The sequence below is a fragment of the Aythya marila genome (genome assembly GCF_965140915.1).
Source record: "Aythya marila genome assembly, chromosome: 4".
NCBI classification, from domain to species: Eukaryota; Metazoa; Chordata; class Aves; order Anseriformes; family Anatidae; genus Aythya; species Aythya marila.
In genome coordinates this window covers 45,660,302-45,681,301 of record NC_139045.1, presented here as the reverse complement: position 1 = coordinate 45,681,301, position 21,000 = coordinate 45,660,302, and the positions used below count along the sequence as shown (strand labels likewise).

General features: G+C 43.7%; 1 protein-coding gene across 1 annotated transcript; it reads left to right on the top strand.

Annotated features, from left to right (window-relative positions):
- Positions 1-301: 301 nt before the first annotated feature.
- On the top strand, positions 302-17,346 carry ABCG2 (ATP binding cassette subfamily G member 2 (JR blood group); the record flags this gene model as incomplete). The annotated part of the gene is made up of 16 exons (XM_082758788.1): positions 302-403; positions 6,593-6,802; positions 7,483-7,542; positions 7,992-8,106; positions 8,467-8,619; positions 8,981-9,138; positions 9,815-9,966; positions 10,343-10,447; positions 11,367-11,617; positions 13,048-13,130; positions 13,879-13,968; positions 14,585-14,709; positions 15,463-15,617; positions 15,849-15,938; positions 16,650-16,741; positions 17,196-17,346. The coding sequence occupies exons 2-16, from the start codon at positions 6,600-6,602 to the stop codon at positions 17,344-17,346; spliced, it is 1,983 nt and encodes a 660-aa protein (XP_082614914.1). The 5' UTR covers positions 302-403; positions 6,593-6,599.
- Positions 17,347-21,000: the final 3,654 nt, after the last annotated feature.

Sequence of the window (21,000 nt, the reverse complement as noted above, 5' to 3'; positions counted from 1 at the left end):
CGGCACTGCCCCGCCTGGGTGCGGGACCTTGTACTGGTTGGACTCCGGGCCGTGCATGGGGAATGTCACCGAGTTCACTTCCCAGCCAGCACGGCGCTCGCTGTGGCTCCGTTTCTGGGGCGCAGAGCGAGACAGGACGTGGCTTGTGGTCGTTAGAAGGAGCTCGCGATACTTCGATACTGGAGCAGCCTTCTGACACAGCAGACAGCCACCTACCCGCTGCTCTTACTGCTCGCCTCACCCCTTCCACGTGGCTTGCAAATGGGACTGCTCGTGCATCACATTTGGGTCCACAAGGCAGAACAGAGGCAAGGCGATTGTAAGGCCAGAGGACCGCGGGGCCCCAGACAGGCCCACCAGGAGGCAGAGCATCAGTGACACTGACCAGATATCCCTGCACCAGGTAATAATACATGTGGTGTTTACGTCCTGGTGACTTAACTGGCCTTTTCTGCAGCACAGATAACATCCTGAGGTGTGTGAGTGCTGAGCCTTACCCCATCTTCATCTTGTTCTTGGTGCTAAGAGCTTTGCCTGTGATATCACAGTGTAAGTGCCCTACTGCACCACGCCACCCTGCTCCTCAGCTCAGGAGCCATTCCTGCTTTGCATCATCACAGGTAAAATCAGACTCAGGCTCCACAGCCCGTCCTAGCCCTTGCCACTCCAAGCCTTTTTTTAAGCAACAATTATTCTTCCCAAATTAACTCTCATCTCCTCTTCCTGCATAACTACAGTTCCTGTTTCACAAATGTTCCTGTTCCTGTTTTACAAACGGTGCCTCCAGGTGCTGGGGTACCGGCACGGAGCCCTTCCCACCTCGGCAGAACCAGAGGCTGCCCCAGGAACCTCGCAGCTGGTGGCTGCAAGGACCGCAGCTCCTGCCCAAGCTACGGGATGCCGGGGGTAATGGCCCTCTGTCAGATTTAATATTAAACAGCACATGCAAATGGCTGAAAGCTATTCTGAAGCACTGTCTGATAAGGCTACGCCCCACTCATGGTTTGAGATGAGACATCTCTTGCTCTATGTATTGTGAGCTGGCCAAAGGTCTGCTCTGTGCCAGGGCTGTGTCACACACCTGACTGCACAAAACACAGGTCTGAAAGGCTGAACTCCCTACTTAATCAGTTACTAATATTCAGGTTTTTGTATATATATATATATATATATATATTATTTTTATTTTTTTTTTTGGAGGTATGGCCACAGGTTTGTCTTGAAATAGACGTTGAAAAATGTATGAATGTTTGTCATGTGTTCTCATCTGACAAATAAGCGTACCAGGACTTCTTAGCAGCTGACAGGCAGATGGCAGGCATGGCCTTGAGGACAGTAAGATAAATAAATTGATTAGGGTGGAAGCTCCTTATCTCTCAACATTCTAATCAGTTACTTCAGAAGGAGCAGGTTTCAAGCCCTGAAGCAACATGAGGTCTGGGTTCAGCTGCTCCTGCCAAGACTTTGTGTGACTGCAGTCACAGCAAACCCCCTGAGATGTCAGAGTCCCCCTGATGAAATCTCATCTTACTGCTCAGGAACCATGTGCCCGCACTGTTCATCCTTCTTTTACTGCTAATTTTAATGGAATTACCTCAGTACTATACTCCTACAAGACTTTCAAGCATCTCTACAACTAGTGAAGTTCACAGCTTAGTCCCAGCAGCCTCTCTGGACTGACTCCCCACTTGATCTGAGCAGTTTATGTGCTTGCTGTATGTGAGGAAACCTCCCAGTCAAATTACATAACCCCCATCCACCCCCACAATGCTGCAGAAAGAGAGGCTGAATACTTTTCACTCCTTGTTTCAGACTGCAGCTCTCTTTTAGGTGGTCCCGAAGGCAGGACCAAGCACCCACTGAGCTGCTTGGAACTGATCTGCACGAATGATTTGTGACCTCAACTGGAAAAAAACAAAACAAAACAATCACATTGCATTCTAGGGGTGAGTATCTACGACAACAAGTGTTTGTCATCTCCGTTTTCCTTCTTTGCTTTATCAGTCATGCTGATGATAGTGATAGCCTCCTCTGGGTCATGTGCTCTGGTTTTTGCTGACTCAACAGGGGATACCCAACCTGAGATCAGGTGAGAGTGCAGATGTGCTCCCTGCATGAGATACTGGTATTTATTTAGTCATATATTTATTTATTTATATATTTATTTAGTCATTTATTTAGTCACATAAGTACCCTGTCAAACACTACTGGGACCACACTGTTGTCTTCACTAGTTGCTAGGACGCTTGCAAGTCTTGTATAAATTAAAAAAAAAAAAAATCATGTTAAAATTAGTAATAAAAGAAAGGGTAAGAGCCCAGGAATGCGATTCCTGAACATTAAGAGATTAACTCACTCATCTACAAAAGCTGGCTTGGTGCCGGTGACGGGGCTGCAGGCATGTGACAGCAGCCCGGCTGGGCTGCAGACGGAGCTTCTCCAGGCACGACTCGCCTTTGGGCGTGCTGAGCTTGGGAACTGCAGCGGACCTGGCGCAGGGAAGCAGGACAGGCAGCAAACCTGAGGAGCAGAGTGCTCAGCACCACCACCACTGCGTGTCTCAGCACAGCTGCTGAAAAGCCACGGCCTCTTTGAGAGGATGTCCAGGCACAGCCATGGACTCAGCATGTGCCAGGGATCAAGTTGCCTGCATCAGGCTGTGCCAGGCGTGGTTCCCCGCACAGCATCAAGGACATGTCCCCGCCGTTATCCCACGAAACCACCACCACTCGGCGGGCTGAAGAAGAGGTGAAAGTCCTGCCTTGCCCTGGCCCTGCCCTCTCCGTACCCCTGTGGAGGGTGGAGACTCCCTGGGGTGACGGCACAGGGGGAACCCAACTTGAGCAGAAGACGCGATGACGCCGGAGCCACAACCTGTCCCTGCCGGCCGAGCCAGCGGCCGGGGACACCGCTCTGCTCCCCACGGCTCCCACCACCCTGCCTCCACCTCAGCTGTCCTGCTGTCCTGACCCAGCGCTGAGGGTGAGTGACAGGCCACAGCCCCGCCGCTGTGGCTGCAGCAGGCACATCTCAGGCTGGGGGCTTGCTCTTCTGCCCCCGGGGCACACAGGGGCTGTTCTGCCACTGCAAAGCGTTTCCGTCATGGTGTGCCTGGGTTTGGTTATCTGTTTTATCCAGCGGCTGGGAAAATGTGACGAAACACCTGCCTACTTTTTCCTAGCTCTCGGAGGAACTGGATCAAGAAGTTCGGCGTAGAATTCAAGAGTATATGATTTGCAAATGGGGGGAGAAAGCTTCGAGGGTTAAAGTAAAATTAGTGAAACGGTGAAAAGTTAAGACTATTTTGCAGGAAGAGCCGCGTTCAGAGCTTGCCTGTGTGTTTTGATGCACCACAGACAACACTTACCCAAGTGCAGAGGGCTGCTCTGCACCGAAGGCAGGTTACAAATCCCCAGTAAATCAGTTTCCAATTAACATGCAGATTGTCCGAATCACATTATCCTTACTTACTCAAGCGGTTTTATTTTCCTATGCATTTTCCTGAGAAAGAAGGCTGTGCAGCCCTCTGAATTTATATTTATCCACAGTTTAAGATGCATGTCTATAATAGAAACCATTTCAGCTAGCACGCCACAAAGCTAAACTTTGCACCCGTTATCGATAAGAGAAATTAAAGCTGTTTCAATAGTAGTTTCCCTGGCAGGCTCAAGGATTCAGAAAAAGGAGGGCAGGTTATGATTTGAAGGCTTTGACCTTTGTCTAGAAAACTTTGCCAAAAGCTGCCGGGGTCACCAAAACTCTTCCTCCCTAAGTAATTTCAATTCAAATTCTCTATAGAGATAAAATACTTAAAGTAACCAGACAGATTTTCAAAAATCAACCAAAATGCACTGCTGAATTTTGCCACTTGAAATTTTGCTGCCACTTTACTGGGATGTTTTTTTGTGTTTGAACTGCACATTTTGCCAGTGCCAAAGCTTTGAGGAAGACTGGCATGAAGGAATGTCACTTAGCTTTTACACATACAATATATCTTAAGGCTTTCAATCAGATTCACTTAAACAGTTTGAAAGACTCCAGATAGGGTTTGGTGCAGTTAAAAAGTTAAGGTAAGTTTAAGTCAGTGGTAGTTTGTGGTATGTTTAGTTGTTTCTAGTTTTGCTTTGTGCTATTGCATATGAACAGAGAATAACACTTTGTATTTTTTAAGTCTGAGAAGCAGACACAGAAGAGTGAGCACAATGAGTTTGTCTTTGCATTTGAATGTCAGGCAATGAGATTTCATGGTATATTTAAGAAAGTAATTTCATTTTGCCACTAGTAAAATGTTAAATCTCAAGATCCAATGTTTTGTCTCCTGAAAAAATTTTCTGAGACTAAGTCTCTCTGAAGGAAAGTGTTTTCCATTAGGCTTGAACTGAGATCGATGCTGAAAGCAGTTGCAACAAAAATATTTTAGAAGGTTTGGGGAAAATAAATCCAATTTGTAATATTCCCAAAGAGCGCATCAATTTTATATTCAACAGATGCAAAAATAATGGATTTTAACCAGAGCTGGTTTGATGAGGATATGAAATATTTCATCGTATTAATGAGTGTTTCTGAATACGGTAGCCAGTACACAATGGCATTGACTCTCCTGCTCCTTTCTGATCTGAAGTATTTGATATCTGAAAGCAGTTTGCAATTAATTCTAGGCAACTACATTTAGGGAATTCTACATTGCATACGAAGTGATTTGATTAAGATTTTGTCAAGTTTGTTTCTTTGTCCTGCAAGTGTTCTGAATTAGTATGCTTCATAGCTCTATCTCACGTTAAACTTGATAAATTATTTTCTGTACAAGAACTACAGTAATATTTACAAATCCATTGTTAAGAAGCAATTACAAACAGCTAACAATTACATTTGCCATAAAGGAGCATCCTCCTGTATTCCTATGGAGAAGCTTATTGATAGATCAGAAGTGAAAGGGTTTGTTTATAAAATGAGCATCTCACTGGCAGCACTTACCCTACAGTAATGTAAAAAACAAAAAAAAAAAAACAAAAAAAAAAAACAAAAAAACAAAACAAAAAAAAAAAAAAAAACACAACAAAGTCTCCAAAAGAGAGAACCAAACTACAAGCCTCATGCTGGGGCGCACAGACATTACTTCTGCGGGTAGCACTTGCTCCTCTCCCTGTGCTGTGCCAGCCATGACCCAAAGCGCTGCTGGAACAGCCTGCCAGTAAGCAGCAAACCCAAGCGAAATGAAAATCAGCGAAGCCATTCCACAGACTCCCACCTCACACAGCATGTTCACAATGTTTCATTGGGAATACTGAAACACTAAGCTGAGAAAAATCTGGGTGAGTAAAATACTCATCTAGGTGCTGTACAGATGCATCAATATACCTAGGGCAGTGCTGCGCTTTCTTCTGGTGTATTCTGCACCCACATCATGCAGCTGGCTGCCCAGTTTTGTCAGAAGAGGTGGCCTTGGTGGGACCGTGCAGCCCTCACATGCAGAAAGCCTGGTCCTGAAGGCAGCGCTTCACTCTGCTCATCACTGCTGGGGGCTTGGCTGGCTGTCAGACAACCACAACAGCATGCCAGCATCAGTGGAAAAGATGCTGGAAAAGATAAGGGCTGGGTTTTTATGTGACCATATGACTGTGATAGATTAAATGGCTGTTTTGGAGAGGCTCGTTTTATTAACTGCTCTCCCGGCATGCCTGAGAAGGTCTCACCATCTGTGTTCCCTGCTGCAAGGGAACAGCCATGTTAACGCAGGGGACTGACTTTCCCACAGCTCCTGGCAGCTCCCCTTGCCTCTCTGTTGCCCCAAACTGCTGTGTTACCAGCATTTCCCCCGGGGCCAGCTGCCCTAGTTAGAGTCAGAGCAGTCCCCCTGATATACATGGAGGGGCTGGATCCTGCCCCTGTCTCAGGTAGCTCGGGCCACTCGGCAGCACAAAGGGGACAAAGCTCTGCCTGTGCAAGGCTGGCAGCATCCCCCAGGAGCATGTTCTCCCTGTATTGCCTGCAGCTTGAGATGGGCTTACAGGTAGGAGCCTGGCTGACAAGGGGTCAGTCAAGGAGGGGTAATGATGGCTATTACACTGCAACAGCCTTCCAGATTTGGCATAAAAACAAGCCCAAGGAAAAGAAAGCCTTGGGAACGGTGCCAGTTGCTGCATTCCTGTAGCCTCACCGAATTATTTCGATTATAAACATAAACCAGCGATTTCTAAATTTTGCTGTCACTGCACAGGAGTGCCAGGGGTGAGAGGAATATCAAGCCAGGTCCCCCTGCCCCTCACAGGTTGCAGCTGGCCTTTCAGAGAGCCCGTTGTGCTGGTGGTCTCAAACATGCTGGCAGAATTTACCTGCAGCGCTCCTCTGTCCCAGGCTGCCCTCCAGGAGGAGCATCAGGTCAGCAAAGCCCTGCAGTGAAAGGTGCCTGGAGCTCACACAGGAGAAGGGCTCACTAGGGCTGGGAGACTCCTCCCCAGATGGAGAGAGACTGGGATGGATGCATCTGCAAGGCCCCCAGCAGGTCCAGTGCCACACACTGGGCCAGACACATCCTTCTTCTCCATACCTAACCAAGTTTTTTCTCCCCTCCCCCCATTTTCTTAATTTCTAGAGGAAAAATGGCAGGAGGCCAGTCCTACATAAACATTCAGATGTCAGAGTCGAGCACAAACGGCATCCCGAGCAGCACGCTCTCTCCAGACCTTGAAAACCAGGGAGGAAGCACACTAACTTTCCACAACATCTCCTACAGTGTGAAGGTGAAGTCTGGGTTTCTGTGCTGTAGAAAAACAGCGAGCAAAGAAGTTTTGAGAGATCTCAAGTAGGTATTTTGACTTCTCTTTGGAGTAAGCCCATCTTTTATTTCTGTTCCTGGCAGAGAAGCCCACTGCCATCACTCAGCCATTGATCACAATGCGCAGAATTATATAAATGTTACATGTAATAGATATCCTTGCTTTCACCTGCCTGAGTTATGGCCATGGCCAGAGTACTGTGGTTGTGGCAAATGAGCCGCTTGTGTACTGTGTATGTTTCTTAATCTGTAGAACCAGAAATTTCCGCAGTAAGAAATTAAAGCAGAAGAAGCATGGGTCAGAAAGTAAAACCAGGCCTCCAAGGCTGCACAGTGCTAGACCACGAGAATGGTCGTCCTGGGCCAGACCCTAAGCCCAGGTACTCACAACAGGCACCAGAGTTCAGTGCCAGACAAAGCTGGCATCACAACACGCAGGCATTTGCACGTGCAGCCTGCCTCTTGCGTACACAAGTACTTGCTGAGTGCACTTTTAGGGGCTAGGCAGAACTATCAGCAACACCTGTGCGCGCTCCAGCAACCAGGAGAAAAAGCAGCAGCATCCTCATCCATCATTTCTACAGGCTCTTCTCCCCACTTCAACACTTAAAAGCTATTTCCACCCAGCCTCTGAGTGTAGCCTGCCTGAAAATCAGATTGAGAGAAACTCTGAACTACTGATGTCATCTATCTATTTTGTCTTACAGTGGCATCATGAGACCAGGACTGAATGCAATTTTGGGGCCCACTGGCAGTGGTAAATCTTCGTAAGTATCCCCTCTGTTCTATGCATCATTTACACCAAGGAGAAAATGAATCTGCACATATTTTGCAGTAATAGACAAGAATGTCAGGGAAAGATTTTGTTTCATTTACAACTTTGCAAATCTCACTGATTTCTGAGAAATACCTGAATTCAAAACAGACAGTCAGCTTAAATGACAAATATGTAATTTAAGTGTAGCACACTTCACTGATACACTACGTATCATTCTGGGTTAAGCTCCTACTATTGAGTGAATGGACACAAGCTGTGAAATTGCACAGACCTCACTTCCTTAAGAATCCAAGAGAAAAGAAACTCAGCTCCTTGAAGGCTGCCAGATGTTTTCTAAATAGCATGCTTCTACTATGGAATGCTTACACATTGCTGTCCATCTTGTGTCATCTGACCTCGCACATGCCAATTACACAAAGTGACCTCCTTCTCTTCTAGGCTGCTCGACATTTTGGCTGCAAGGAAAGACCCTCATGGGCTTTCTGGTGACATTTTGATCAATGGAGCTCCTCAGCCTGCCAACTTTAAATGTACCTCTGGATATGTAGTGCAGGTAGGACAGCATTCATCTCCCCAGGGCTGCTCCTGTCCCCTCCTGCCCACAGCTGCAAGAACTGGCATCAGTGCTGCAAGTGCACAGCTCTCACCTCCACTTGCCCAGGGGTGGTGTCACTAATGCTGTGGTCTGTCTGGGGTGGGCTGGGGAGTAGCACATGCCAAGAAGTGAAGGAAAACGACATCCCTCAGGGTGTACCTTTCCCTCCTTCCTCCTTGGAAGCTCCTGCTACACGTTGTAGCAGTTGCCACCACCCCTCTTCATGCAAGGACCACATAAAACACAGCTAGATGCAGTTATCAGGGAAAACACAAATTGCCGAGTGAACATCGAGTATCTGCTCTTTCTCTTTTGAAGGATGATGTGGTGATGGGAACCCTGACCATCAGAGAAAACTTGCAGTTCTCAGCAGCACTCCGTTTGCCAAACTCTGTGAAGGAGCAGGACAGAAATGAACGAGTTAATCAGATCATCAAGGAGCTGGGTTTGAGCAAAGTGGCAGATTCCAAGGTAATGGCATTTAAATGCAATGCCTAAATCACAAAGAAATATGAAGTGATTTAATTAGTCACGTGGCAGATGAAAAAAAAAAAAAAAAAAAAAAAGGAAAAATAAAGTAAAGCAGCCCAGAGAATTTCAGTACTGTAAGAATTAACAAGGCCTCTGCGTGGTGACTGGTACAGGCTCTGCGCTGCTACTGCATGCGTTATCACACCATGGGGACAGGGAAAGGTAGTGAGGATACTGCAGCTACCTCTGATGTTAAGAAATTTCTTACAGCTCTTCCAGAATGCCGCTGTGCCAGGAGGATGCTGGTCACTGCAGCATGTGTTATCAGGCCACCTGACACAAATTTCTTGTTCCGCACCAGGTTGGCACCCAGTTCACTCGTGGGGTGTCCGGGGGAGAGCGGAAAAGGACCAATATCGGGATGGAGCTCATCACAGATCCCACCATCCTCTTTTTGGATGAGCCAACCACTGGACTGGATGCCAGCACCGCTAACGCCGTCCTGCTGCTACTGAAAAGGTGATGTCCTAGGAACCAGTGCCTGCACTTTGTTTGCACTTGGATCATGTTTAGAATAAGCAGACAAGGAAATCACACATATCACTGTTTTCCACCGAGCCAAAACTGCAAAGGCAGTAAGAAAAGGCAGTCTGGTCTCCCAGTGCCAAGCAATGTCCCAGGTGCACACCTGGGCTGCTGTCTGTCCCTGACAGCTATGTTCTTAGGTGCAAGTGTTTATTTTCACATCTGCCTTGGCCAGAACAGTGATAAATACGCCTGCTGTACAGTCTGACTACAGATATTAGTTAGAACGCAGCTAGATTCTTCCCCATGACAACATCTCAGCCCTATCTTTGGGAAAACAAAAACTTGCAAATTTTACATCATTTTACATTTCTTACACTTCAATGACTTAAACGCCCCTCTCCAGAGCCTTCCAATTTGCACCAGAGCCTTCCTGGACCTTCTCCCCCTGCGGCCTCCCCAGCGAGAGGGAACTTCCCTTTTCTCACAGAGGCACTTTTGGTATCACCTATAGATTTCCTCTGCATCCTTTTTCCTTCCCCCTTCCCCTTTCTCACATCCTGACTTAATTGCCCTTGACCAAGCCTTAACTGACCTTGCAAATTCTCTGTCTAAATGCTGAAAGGACTCTTGCAGCTAACACCTCTGTTACACTTCACTCTCCATTCAGGATGGCAAAGCAAGGAAAAACAATCATCTTCTCCATCCACCAGCCACGGTACTCCATATTCCGGCTGTTTGACAGCTTGACGCTTCTGGCTGCGGGGCGGATGCTGTACCATGGCCCCGCTCAGCAGACCATCACCTACTTCCAATCTATCGGTGAGCATAACACACCGTGGTGACTGCTGCATCTAGATCCGCAGCTTGCACGAGCACTTGAGCAAGAAAAACAGCAATAGTACGTGATGAGAGCTGGATGTGGTATGGATTAGCAAGTCCAAGATTTTAACAGGCTGAGAGTTTCTCTTGGGGTTCCACCTCTTGACCTGTATGTGTTTTGGATGATGGGGCTGACTTCTAATCAGCTGCTCCTGGGCACATGTTAATTAGACAAAGCATGGGGTGAGGTTCAGCAGGCATTCAGCAGGCTGGGGTTCAGCAGCACCGCGCATCCCTCTTATAGGCATGGTGGCTGCACGCGGCCTCTTGCCCATCACCGAGCTGCCACTTAGCGCTTGTCACGCTCTCACTGCAGGCTACAAGTGCGAGCCTTACAACAATCCTGCCGACTTCTTCCTGGACATCATCAACGGGGACTCCACGGCGGTTACGGTGAACAAGACCGACGAAGACAACTCAGGTACAAGGCAGAGAGCTGAAAGCAATATCTGCCACGTGTCTGCAGCCAGGTGTCCAGCCCAGCACAGACACATCCCTCACAGTGCCAGGCGAGCAGTAACAGTGTTGTACACACATACGGTTATCTGTGTGCCTCGGGTTATTATGTACTGCTGACCCGTGTTGCTTTAAGGCTATGACCTTCCTAAATACTGTTTGTTTATTCATTGAAAATAATTAGCACTTCCTGAAGTAAATACCAAATTCATGTACAGCCCTGCTATATAAAATATTCCTGTCTCTGCAATAGTTTGCCTCTCATAGAGAGGTGTTTATGCATTTACTGCTGCTATCCATTTCTTCAACAAGCTGACCTGCATGCTTTTGTGTCACAATCAAATTAGTAGGTGTTAAAGGCAAAATAATATTTGCCTGTGCTGAAGCTGTAATGTCTGGGAATTTAAGGAAATCTTGTTACAGCTCAGCACAAAGTAGCTGGTTTCATCTTCAAGGCAAATCAACTGAAGCCCTGCACTAGCTCTAATGATAAACCAGGACAATTATTCTGGTTAGGAACACATTTGGTGTAGCTATGCCAGTTAGTTTTAACATAATGGAATAGCTTATCTGTTCTGAAATTCCTTTTTCTCACCTCCAAGTAAGCTGGCAATAGGGACAGGGAAATGCTTCCCTGAAGCTGGGGTAAGGCTGAAATCATCCCCAAACCAGCAACTCTCACCTGCACTCATGCATGCTTTTTTGCACAAGGCTGATTGCAGCGGGTGTCTGGAGCTAAATATGCATATCGATTCTTCTCCTTTGTTAGTAATGCTCCCACCCCAACTGCAGAACTCTTTAGGCCTAGCTCCTAACGCATCTTCCCATCCCTTACACTACTCTTTTTTTTTTAATCTTTTTTTTTTTTTTTCCAACCTTTCCAGCAGAGAGTGTTGAAGAACACATTGAATACAACACAACCTTGGCTGAGAAGTTAGCAGAAAAATACTGCAACTCTACCTACTATCAAGAAACAAAATCAATACTAGAGAATATTTCATTGGGAAATACAAAGAAAACAAAAGCATTTTTCAGACAAATTACATATACCAACTCCTTCTGTCACCAGCTGAAGTGGGTGTCCAGGCGCACGTTCAAAAATCTGGTGGGAAACCCTCAAGCTTCCATAGCTCAGGTAAGGTTATTTGTATCTATCTGGTCTGTAATAAACATTCACTTTCAGCTGCTCCTGTATTAGACCAGCTGTGGGGAAGAGTTTTGCCTCTTGGTATTTTGACTGAAGGTAGCATCTGAAAAAAAGCGTGTGCAAAAGGTGTGCTGTTTCACAGCTCACCAGAGGATGCTCTGAATGCTCCCATATGAACAGCACAATGAGTTCAGTGACGTATTTTGGGCTACATAAAACCTCGGGAGGCAGAGTCTTCTTCAGCAAGGTGTTCTGCTCCCTGCTGCTGGCCAGGGACAGACAACCTCCCCACAGTTGCACACCTTGTCTCAGGAGCATGCCTCAGACTCTAGGCTGATTGTCCAGCCTTGTCACAGCAGGATTTGCCCTCAAATCTTGCCCCTCACCTCCACCCAAGGATAGTTCAACAACTATGATTGCATAATTCATTATCTTAGCTCACTAAGTGTTGGCTCGCATGTAGAGATACTTTCCCATCTGTTCACAATGAGTGTGATACCTTCTGAAAAATAAGTCATGAAAATCAGAGCCTAGCCCTTGCTACAAAACATGAGCATGTTCTACCCACTGGCTCTGTTAGCGCTGCTTTTTCAGCAGAACCAAAGCCAGAAGTGTGGTCTGGTTCAAAGTCGTGTGTTGCCTTCACACACAAAGGCTACCAGGAATCCCCCAGTGCACCAACCAAACCCTGCAGGCTGTGTGCCACCAAAGCTCCCACAGCGATTCACAGCAGGGAAAGTAATAAAAAATCAGGCCCAAGGCAGGGGCAGGGACTGCTGCCTTCGGTACATTCTACATAACAAGTGAGCAAAGCAGCCAGTGTGGAGTGGAAATGAGCCCAGAGTTGCCAAGGTTAAAAGGCTCCGAGTACGTGTGTGTGTCTGTATGCTGATCTGATGGAGATCCTTAATAATTGCTTTGTAAAAGCTTGACCTTGTGACAAGAATTAGACTCTCACCCATCTCGTAATACCCCAAGGTTAACGGTCCTGACTTTTTCTCACAATCTCTTTTCTTTCCCCACCTCGTTAGGGATGGATTTTACACGCATGCCTTTACAAGTACACGCTTCATTTAGCCTTGCTCATTAATCTCCTCCAAAGGGGTCTTGCTAGGATCCTTGCTTTGCTGTACACTTGGCTTCGGAGCTCAATTATCCCTGACAGTTGCTCCTGTCGGCAAGAGCTTGGGGACAGGGTTCCCCAGACCAAGTGATTTAGAGTGGTAAGGCTCAGGCATGGTTGGGGCTTACAGATGACAGAACTGCCTGATACCAATGCTGTTAAGAACAAATCCCATGAATAAGGTGTGCAACTGAGCCCCACAGTGGTACACTGGGAAGTGTGAAAATAATTGCTGAGGCTTTGAAAGCAACGAGAACAATATTTTTCCTGCTCTTTTAATTTTTTTTACATTTAGGTGGTTGTTACAGTTTTCCTGGGACTGGTTGTAGGTACCATTTTCTTTGGACTTAAAAACGACACCACTGGCCTCCAGAACAGGTTAGTCAGTTCACTCACTGGATTTCTAAAAGCTCCCTCATTATTATGATAGGATATGGGACAGGATTGGATAAGCAACCACTGAGAGCTTTAGGAACCTATCAGCCTGATTAGAGCAAATGCTCCTCCTCAGTACATCTGGTCATGCTGCTTTCGTGATGTGGAGGTGAGGGTGGTCTCCTTCCTCCCTGCTCAACAGCAATGCAGGAACCCGGTCCCGCCTGGTGTGCTGCAGCCTGGCTGAGCCGTGCAGCTGAAGGGAATGATGTTCCTCAGCAGGATGACATTTTTCGGTGCCCGTCAGGCAGCTGAAAATGCAGAGCAGCAGCAGACTGCAGGGAACTGCTTCAGAGCACTGACATATCCACTGTCTAGTTTTAAACCACTTATAAAAGTGTGACAGCAAAGTTTCCTTGTCTTTTATCAGATATATGCCTCACAGCCAGAGAATTTGTAAACTCTCAGCAAATTAAACTAAAGAAAATAGGAAATTCATTTTCAAGCTTTTGACTGTATCAAAGAACAGACTATCCTTGCCCTCGTGTAGCAAAATGCTGTGCGAACCATATCAGCTTTGCTGTGGCCCCAAATTTGCAGCCACACGATTTCCTGGGGAACACTGTATGGGAGGTCAAACGCTGCCACACGCCAGGGCCACAATGTGCATGTGTGCCTGCACATGGCGCACTGGAAAAAAACTGCATTTCTATCACGTTTTTAATGCTGCCTACCATTCTGCTGTTTGTAGAGTTGGTGCCATGTTCTTTCTGACCACCAACCAGTGCTTCAGCAGTATTTCAGCTATTGAACTCTTTGTTGTGGAAAAGAAGATATTTATGTAAGTAAAACCTATTAAAACATGAACACGGTCTGTTGTTAGAGAGGTCATCTGTTTGCTTATCTTCCTGGACTTTTAAGTATGCCTTGTGTATGGTTTTCAAATTACTTCCCTGTCAGTGCTCCATGCGTACTCTTAGCCTGTTAGTGAACTGTCTGCAAATCCCCCAAACCATATCTATGATTGCATATGCCTCAGAGTTTTAAATTAATATTTATAGGAAGAAATCAGAGAACACCCTATTTAGGTATTGATTAGTAAGATTGTGACTTGATAGTGACAACATTAAATAGTGCCTCACCGGACTCTTTAAGGCTGTACAGTTTGCACTACCGAGAAAAGGAACGTTAATTAAGCATTACTCTCTCTGTTTTGCCAATACAGATCTTTACTAAAAAAACATGTGCACAAGTATTCATATTGATTTGCATATGAAAACAGCACCATTACTGTAGTGAATGGCTTACTGGACACTAACATTACAGCCTATCCATGAAAGAACTTTATTTTTTTTCCTTTTTCCAGTTTATACCAGGCTTCATTTGTCTCCAAGTTAAAACAAATTTACTTTAGTGATCAGATTTTGTGACATGCTGTACATATTTCTGTGTTCCAGACATGAGTATATCAGCGGGTACTACGGAACAGCTGCATATTTCATCTCAAAGCTAATGGCTGATTTGATACCCATTAGGACTTTACCGAGCATCATCTTCACCTGCATAACATACTTCATGTTAGGCAAGTATTGCCTTCCATGCTTCCGTTACCAGCCCCCCAACAAATTGACAAGGCTCTCACTTGTATATATGCACATGTATATATGTAGATTTATATTTGCTAGAGCACTACTTTGGCATGGCACCAGTTATTATGCTTGCCTGCAGCATGCCATGCTTTTACAGACACACTTCTTAATATTTGAGCATTCTGGTCAGAACATGCAGTGTGTTTCTTCTCCACTGCCCCTAGAAAGAGGAGAGTCACAGTCATTACCATACATGTTTGATTTCTTCCTTTTCATTTATAGCTGTTTTAACTTTCAGCGACTCTTACGAGATACTTTTTTTATGCTTGTAATAATACCTATCAAAGGAAAAGTGTTTTGTTTGTTTGTTTGTTTGTTTTGTTGTTGTTGTTTTTGTTTTTTTATAAGAACATCATGTAGTTTGAGTTATTGTCAACTTACTCTTTCTGGTGAAAAGTCTTCTGGTTAATGAGCAGAAATTTGAAATTGCTAGCACCGACTTTTACAGCGCTGTAACGCCTTCAAATGCCATGCTCAAACACATCCCAGGCAGACTGTTTTCCTAGCATAACTCTGCTGACAGGGCATGCACATTTTGGATGTCACAGTCCAACTGCAGTCTTGGGTCTCAACCACACAGCCTATGCTGGCAGACAAGACATTCTGGAGGCAGCACAGCACTGTAGAGCTTGTGGTATCGCTTTTGGCAGGGTCATACTGAAAACTTTCTTGTTTTGCTCTTTAAGGTTTGAAGCCGACAGCAGAAGCCTTCTTTATAATGCTGTTTACCCTTACAATGGTGTCCTACACAGCCACTTCCATGGCTCTAGCCATTGCAACAGGACACGACGTGGTCGCTGTAGCCAACCTATTCATGACTATCACATTTGTTTTTATGATTGTGAGTAGCATTGTTTACTTCACTAGGGAGAAATCCAAACTTCACAGAGTTCAGCCAAATTCTGCAGAAAGACTGAGGGGCTGAGTTTGGATTTGTGCTTTCCAAAACAACCTGGGGCTGGGTGCAAGGCGGGGAGAGTTTCCCTGCGGTATTCTCAGCAGCTCCAGCAGGCAGAGTACTGCCAGCAATGTGGAGAAGTGCTCGCAGCAATGTTCTTTATTTTCACTCTAGATTTTCTCTGGGTTGCTGGTAAATCTCACGAGCATCATGTCCTGGCTTTCCTGGCTCAAGTACTTTAGCATCCCTCGATATGGAATGACAGTAAGTGCTGTAGTTTCCTGTGTACTGACATGAAAATGATTTGCTTAAAAGGAAGCCCTTTACTAGTGGTAGAAGAAATTCCAAATTTAATGCATTAATGAGCAAAAGGTAAGCTAGTTAAATACAGTGATCTTCAAACTTAGTGTGGTATCATCTTGAAAGAAGGGCTTCTCATCAGGTAACACCCACGGCTGTTTAGAAGAGCTAATTTCTATAAGAAGGAAGGACCTCAAATGAGAGAGAGACAAAGCTAACTAATTAGCTTTGCACTGGAACATAGTAGGACGAAAATGATACATCATAAAGAACAGCAGTTTTATCCCTCAAAAAGTATTTTTTCTCTTTGCCATCAAACAAACCCACGTCAAGCTGACAACTTTTCTCCCATTTTTTGATAATTTAAGGCATGGTGGTGTTTCACTGAGAAATTGGGGCTGGGATATTCCTGTGCAAAAGCACTCTAACCCATGGATGCTGTTACAGCTCAGCTTACAGACACTCGAGCATTGTGCTGTGTGGACTGCACACATTTCTCTCTTAACATAAAAGACACTGAGCTGCTCTTGGTAAAGAGTAGATTTGGCCAACATAATAAATAATTATACCATCATACTTTTACAATATATATCAATTTAATTATGCCTCAGCTTGCTAACTTATCATTCCTTTACCTGCTAATTTCTATTGTCATTGTTTCTTTTGCTTTAAAAGGCATTACAAATTAATGAACTGTCTGGTCTGAACTTTTGCACCAACAACACAGGGTTTCCTGGCATGGATAACTTTCAGACGATAATCCCGATGTAAGTATTTGGGTACATTAAAATGAATCCCACCATGAGTCTTAGTCTGTTCATGGACATTTATCAATGACCAGCAGAGCTCACAGGAGCTTTTATATGGAAGATGGACTCTTACTGGGTTTTTGCATCGGTCTGCAGAGAACGGTCTGTGCTTTGTCACACTTTGTTAACATTAGACATACCTGCCATTATGCTCTTCTTTTTTTATACTGTATTTACTAAAATGCATATGCACATTATGATCATGAAGCCTAACAAAATCAGTTTCAGCCTCCTGCAAGAAACTGACTGTAGCTACCTGAAAAACAAACTTATAAATAGAAAATAAAACAGCAACATTTAACAGAGGTTTGCCCAGCCTCCTATTGACATGAAATTAGAGGACAACTTCTAGGGATCTTCCTAGATACTTAAAACAGACAACGTTTATAAATCTGTTTGTATTTATCTGTAGGTGGTGTACTGGAGACCAGTATCTTAAAAGTCAAGGCATTGACATGAGCACCTGGGGCCTGTGGCAGAATCACGTGGCTCTTGCCTGCATGACAGTAATATTCCTTGCAATTTCATACCTGAAACTCCGCTTCATGAAGAAGTTTTCTTAAACCAAGAAATAAAAGCTCATCTGGCTCTGTTCAGCAGCCTAATAAACTGACCATGCAACTGACTTGATTATTTTTATGATACCTCCTTTGTACTTTCCTGATCGCAAAGCTCTCTGATGTAATGCTGATCTTTGTGTAACATTAAAGACATAGTGTTGATGTACTTCACTGAAACGTGGCACACTTCACTTCTCTTTATTGCCGTAACAAGCGCACAAGTCCTCATTTCCTCAGCAAACCACCCAGTCCTTCAGCACGTTCCTGTTCGAGATTTAACAAATGAAATTAACATTTAGTGGCTTAAACCGACAAAACAAACCCTGTACTCGCACCAGCAGGCACAGAGGGCAGCTTTGGTTCTAGTCACATAGTGACTTTACACAGCACACTGAATTTAAATATTTGGAAGTGCTTCTGTTTCAGAAAGTGCCTGAAGGCCCTGTCCTAAAACCAGTATCTTTTTTTTTTTTCTTTTTTTTTTAAACAGTAGGATTTAGTATGGTTTCTTTGCCATTGCTATAAAGGCAAAGATTACTTGAATTAGCAGCTTAAAACCATTCTTTAGAAGTGTCTTTCATGGCAGACGAAAGATGGACATGATTTCATTTACAACTTCACCCACACTGAATCATTCATACATTTACAATTCTGAAAAAGTTTCAAAACTCTTAATGATGTAAGGCCAATATAGTTTTAAAAACACAATAATTAGGCACGCTTAATCACAAATTTATTGCCAGTCCTCAAAAAGTACACATATGCAATCATACAGGAAGGTGTTAAATGTGACCTCAATTTTACAGAAAACAAAAACAAAAACAAACAAACAAAAAAAACACATGACAAAGAACACATGCAATAAAATAATGCACACAAAAGAGATCCATGACATTGCCAAGAGCCCTGAAAAACTGAGAAAAGCCAAGTACTTGGAAGATCGTTAATATTTCTCTGTTCAGTTACTTGAACATACTTGGTTTTCCCAAAATAGGTTATGATCCTTAGTTTTAAAAGCAGTCTGACAGCTCTGCATTACAACATATGCTGCCATCCATTTACACTTTGATATAATAACATTAGTTTTTCAAAATGAAAACTTCTTGTTCTTATAATGAATTGATCTCCTTATTTAAAAAACTATGCAAACATTCTTTATTTTTACACTGTTATGGGTGAACCAAAAGTCCGCCTTCAAGCATTTCCATGTATGTAACACTAACAACTAGAACCAAATATGAATAATAGTTTTGTGTTACTCAGGTCCCCTATTAGTTGATTTTACCACATTTTGATTTTACCACATATCTATTTTGATTTCACCACATACCTGCTATTTTGATTTTTACCACATATCTAAACATACAGACTTCCAAATTAACAAAATAAATATACAAATAGAGTATTTCTGGTTTTGTTTTATAGTGGGACGATGAGGCCCAGCCTTGACACAATCTTACAAGCCAGTGGCGTGACAAATATTTCTGTGTTTAAGCAAAAGATTTATTCTATATCATCTGTATTTGCCATAGAGACATCTCAGCAAGCAGCATATGGCTCTGATTTTGCTATGCGTAAAAAGATGAAGTAACCAAACTTAAGTTGCTCCTGTTTAAGCCCTTAATTTGGGATGTGCACATTCCATCTTCATGGCACTTCTTTGCTCAGTATAGGCACTTGCTACTCATGGACATTTTCTGCGGAGCATAAATATTAATTGTAGTGTAAGTTTGAGTCTTTTGCTGTATGGGAGAAAGAAGAGATCAGCAAAACAAACCTCAGGTTTCTCAGCATGGCAGTTTGAGCTGTATTTTGTGGCTGAACAGGTTTTGAGTTTAGACAGATTTCCACCTTATACACAGAAGCTGGGTGAAGGTGTTAATGATTCAATGTTAACCCCATCAGGAAGCCAGCTTACTTTGCTTTTAACTCATTTCATTTACTTCTATAGATTCTTTTCAGAATTAAATTTATTAAATAATGCCTCTCTATACTACTTTCCATATATTGATAGACATACACAAATATATAAAATATTTTATTTACACTGACATATCAATTTATATAAATCAAATTGTGGTCTAATTCTTTTAGGAGTCAGGTCCCATATGCTCTTCCATAATTCTGTAGAAAGGACTGCATTTAAACCAAAACAACACATCATTTAGGACAGCCCCACTGGAATAGATATATCTCCAAGTTGATGCTTATTTGCTTTTTCTTCAAAGTGTGTCTTTTGTTTTTGAGGTCTGGGAGCATAGTCGTGGTATTACTTTGTTCTGGGAGATGTGACCATACCCAGCTCCCTCTGCTTTGGTTTTAAGATATAGCCAATGTCTATTTTTGTGTGCTTTCTGAAAAAAATTCATACATAATTATTTACAAGATATAATTATGTGAACAAAGAGATCACAAATATTTTTTTGCAAAGGAAAATAAGTTAGGCAGTATTTTCTGTAAGTCTTCTTTGGGACAATATTTATGTTTTTTTTAAGTAATCAAAGTGATAACAGGATCACATAAAATTTAGTAACTTGCCAGGAAAATAATTTAAGAAATAGCATATGAGCACTAAGTCCTATCCTCCTCTTTTGCTCAGACTTTAATTAAGTGAGATCCCTTCAACATCAGTGACAATATATTTCATAAAAGCTATTTAAATACGGAAAAGGATGTCAGGATTCAGCCTGACATAGCAGAATTTCTCATACAAGGAATTTATGGAAGGAAAAAACACAGAGGTTGAATGTCATTCCTGTTTTTGTTTACATTCAGGAAGCCAAGGCAAGGGAAAACAATATATTTTTTTTCCATTCATCAGCCTCAGTAGTCCATATTCGAAGCATTTGATAGCTTGACAGTAAGCCTGCTGTACCACGGCCCTGCTCGTAACGCTTTCCAGTAACTTCAGATAGATTGGAGAGCTTTCATCAACTGGGGGCTCTAATCACCAGGAAAACTTTCATCTTGCACTATGTGGATTTTGTTTGTAAAGAGAAACAATATTAACTACAGTCCCTTTGGTTATGAAAGAAAGATGTAAATATAAGGTACCTCAGCTCTCTTCTGGTGAAGCTCTGAGATGACAGATTGCTGAGTAAAATGCCAAGACAACAGGTTCCCATACAGCTTATAAAGAGACGCTGTTTTCATTAAAATATGGCACTTCTCTGGTTTTAAATGACACCGTACTTACCATCAATTTATTTCACATACCCTAGCTCTATTATGAAATAGTGTGCAGTAAACCATTTACCTGAATATTTTGGAACAGTCATCAGTTCCTGGGGTAGGAAAGGTCTGGTGATCGGTGCTTTGCAGTCAGAATGTCCTGCCTCCATCTTCAACATTTCATAGGACCCTAGGAGGAACTCATGGACAAACCACCTAAATGAGTCACAGCTATTTGGAACAGATAAACACGACGTGCTGTTTATTAAGTGGGACATTCCACAGCTTTCAGAGCTCCAGAGACAAGTATCAGCAATCTGAAGTGCACCAGAAATTGTGCATGATTATGAGCCCTTCCCCGGCCATGTTTTAGGGATAGAGGGAGTATTTTTCCTCCTATTTACCACACAAACTGCCTGGAAACTGTCCTTTACCTGGTTGTACTTTGTAGATGTTTGTTAAGAATATGCCTCCCACGAACACCAC